The sequence below is a fragment of the Loa loa genome, assembly GCF_000183805.2.
Source record: "Loa loa unplaced genomic scaffold supercont3.191, whole genome shotgun sequence".
NCBI classification, from domain to species: domain Eukaryota; kingdom Metazoa; phylum Nematoda; class Chromadorea; order Rhabditida; family Onchocercidae; genus Loa; species Loa loa.
In genome coordinates this window covers 109,867-113,556 of record NW_018108371.1, presented here as the reverse complement: position 1 = coordinate 113,556, position 3,690 = coordinate 109,867, and the positions used below count along the sequence as shown (strand labels likewise).

General features: G+C 24.0%; 1 protein-coding gene across 1 annotated transcript in view; it reads right to left on the bottom strand.

Annotated features, from left to right (window-relative positions):
* The window catches only part of LOAG_18087 (PPE family protein), a gene marked incomplete at both ends in the record, with an annotated part of 1,754 nt that extends 1,239 nt beyond the window's left edge, over positions 1–515 (bottom strand). Inside the window, 2 exons of the mRNA XM_020450757.1 lie at positions 17–265; positions 456–515. Coding sequence (XP_020305529.1) covers positions 17–265; positions 456–515 — 309 coding nt within the window. The remainder of the gene's footprint in view (positions 1–16; positions 266–455) is intronic.
* Positions 516–3,690: the final 3,175 nt, after the last annotated feature.

Sequence of the window (3,690 nt, the reverse complement as noted above, 5' to 3'; positions counted from 1 at the left end):
TGAAAATAATACATACAGAGGTATATGGATATCCTTGATTAAAAAGATAATCATAACCATAATTACCATATCCAGCATTAACATTTATACCATTACTACCGTATCCCATATCATTATAACCGGTTGCATAATTATTAGCACCAGGAATACATGAACATGATGATGAACATGGACATGAAGATGTTCCAGAACCATAGCATGAACAACATCCACATTGACGTTTAACTCGATGAATTCGTTTGTCCTCTGATATTTCGGTTGAACACTGAAGAATTTAAAAAAAAAAATTGATGCATTTTATTTGATTAATCAATAATTCAATTAATGTTAATTATGATTAAAACATTCATGAATTAATGCATATTTTTGATAATCCTTGCATTAAAACAAAAAAAACAAGCAATGATTGTAAAAATAATAATTGAAATTTAAATTTCAAAAAAAAAAGAACATACAGTAAAATGTTGTAGGATGCAAAAAATTGCAAAAATTAGCAAATTTTTTACAAAAGTCATTTTGAATAAAAGCTGCTTGCAATTCTCGCTTTTTGTCCACTCTACTAATTTATTTGTCGCAATAATTGATCCCGTACCTTTGCCAAAAATTGTTGATTTTAATTTTGTTTTAAAAAAAAATGTTGAAATTTTCGACTTTTATATTACCTCAAGATTATTTTATTCACTTTCAATCTATCTTCAACATCATCCTCATAAATTTTCCTCTCTTCTCATCTACTATCATTCGTTTCTTTTCTATTTCATTGTAAAATGATTTGCCTAACTGAGGAAAATACTTTAAGTAAACATAAAATCAAGAGGTGAGTAAAAAAAAAAAGCTTTTAAAGATTGAGTTAAAGGAAAAGTCTAGTTTTAAATTAGTTTTTTTTTTCTTCTTTTTGGAACCACTTCACTTTTTTTTTTATTTACCTTCTTTTTTTTTTCTAAATTGCTATCATCTCAAAATATGCAAAATTTCAATGTACTTTTTTTTTTAATACAATTTCTTTTTTTTTTTTACAAAAATTTAAGCATTCGTCCATATTTTTGAACATAATTTCTTACTTACTAAAATACAAACGACAAAATATTGCTAAGATTTATTTGATACTTATCAATATTGTTACTAAAGGTAATAAGATTTTGCTTGTATACCTTCCAGCGTTAGTAATGAAGCCAATGGCTAAAAATAAACAAAACATAATTTTGAAATTTAAAAAAAAAATAATGAATTTAATAGCCGAGAATATACAGAATATAATTTTTAAACATTTGAAAGAAGCATGAAACAATTAGCTAATTTTTTTTTAAAAAAAAAAGCAACAAAAATAAGAAATGGAACAGCTTATGCTTACATGGTGCAATGATATTTTCAAAAGAAAAACTTGAAAAGTTTAGCAAAATTCCAATAATTGAACAATTATCTCATATAAGATATTGCCTATTTCACATACGATTTTCATTTTCGTTGTCGAGGACTTCGCTTTCACAAGGTGAGTCGTGTTTTCCTATTCCTTGATACCGTTTGAATACAATATCTGAGTTCTAGTTTGTATTGCCATGGTGATTATGATAAAATTTTTTAATTAATTAGATATATAATCAGACTGTTTTAAACTTTCAAAAAATTATCATTCTTTTAATTAATCATTTGCTCATCAATTTCGTGATAATACCGCTTGTAATAGTTATGCAGTTTATAAAATGTGCTAAAAAAATAATTAACATCTGTTGAACTTATGAAACTAAATGATATTTGTAAGCATAAATTTATTAAGCTACCCTAGATGATTCCATAAACTGTGAAATCTTTAATAATCCTAAAATTTTTGGTTATCATAAAAATTATGATTTATCCCAAATGTTAAGCACAATATTATAATGAAGGTTTACTTTTAAAAAATATTAATTGAACTAATTAAAAAATAATAAAATGCACTTTAAAAATTTGTTATTGTTTAGAGTTGCTTAAATTTTCCATTTTAATTTCATAAAAAGAAAGAAATAACTCAACAATGTGAAATTGACAACATTTTAAGTTAATCATCTTCTTTTAACTTATTCAAGACTTTGTCTTTTTTCCGAAACTTTTTTTTTTTTAGAAAAGGATTTTACAATTATATATTTTGCTAAGCAGTGGGAATGTAAACTAAAAATTGTAGATTAAGTAAGAAAATATTACAAACTTTATTAAAATTAAAGCTAAATTTGCATCATAAACAAATTAATTGAGACCAAAGATCATTTAAATGCAAGCCACCAAAGATCATTTAAATGCAAGCCACTTTATTAATCATCCAAAAAATTCATATTTTTCATTTAATTAAATCAAAATAAATTAACCTAATTCCTAAATTGTCCCTTATACTTTTTTTCTGAAATTTTGATCCTTATTTATTCATGCATTTATCCTTTCTTTCCTTTCTTATTGTGTAAATTTTTTTTTGTTTTTTTGTTTTTTTTTTTAAAAAATTTAGTCTAAAAGAATAAATTTTCATTTGCCTTTCTGTTTTCAATCTCTTTTGTCTTTTCCTTTTTTTTCTCTCCTTTTCTTTTATTTCTTTTTTGCTATCGTATGAATATTTTTCTTTGAATTATTACAGTATGTTATTGTATTTTAGTATTTTACATTATTTTTCCCTTCAAAAGCATTATATTTATCCAAAATGGTAAAATAATTAGCGGACAATATACACACCCAAAAATGGTCGGACAGATAATACATCCATTTAATACGGTAGGCGGTAGGATTCATTCAATATTGTAGGATAGTTAGTAATGTTTTTTAAGTTTTTTTTTTAGTTGTTATCAATGGAATGTTTTGAAAAAAAAAAGTAAAAAAAAAAGGAATGTTAGGAAGAAAAAGAAAGAATGAAAAAAAAAGCTAAAGCTAAAGCTAATACAGAAGCAAAGCGGTACCTACCTGAACATTTTGGTTTGCTCTTTTTCCGAAGACCACCCATTAAGCATCCTAAAAGGACTTTTTTTTTTCCAACTTCTTTCTCCCTCCCCCGCTTTCCATGACGATTTTTTTTTTCCTCCAGTTCTATATTATTTTCTTGCATCCTTAATGAGGAATCATGAATCCATAAAAAAAAAAAATTCACATATGCTTTTTGCATTGCTTAAAATCTCTTCATATTTTTTCTTTTTTGTACAAAAAAAAGTATGCCTTTTTAGATTTTTATTCAATATTTTAAAAGTAATAAAAAAAAGAGAAAAAACAAATATGGAAAATGATGAGTCATTCAAATTGATTGATATTTCCACAAAATATTTCGTTTTTTTTTTCGAAAATTTTCTTTTTCATTTATCAAGTATGTACACTTGACAATCTTACTAGAATTTACGTTTAAAATCAAATAAAAGATGAAAGAATTAGTCAACAAATAATTATCATAATAAAATAAAGATCATTATAAATGTTGTTTTTTAATGGTACTTTATAAATCAACAGAATAATATTTTGATAATGAATTGATTTATAAGTGAATGACATCAAATATATTCCTTTTATCATATCGTATCATTGTTTCGAAACTTTGCTGATATTTGAAATAACCGTTGGATTTGTTTGAAAAAAAATGTTGAATGGAAGTAACAATAGTGATAATGATAATGATAATGATGACAATAATAATAATAATAATAATAATAATAATAATAATAATAATAATAATAATAATAATAATAA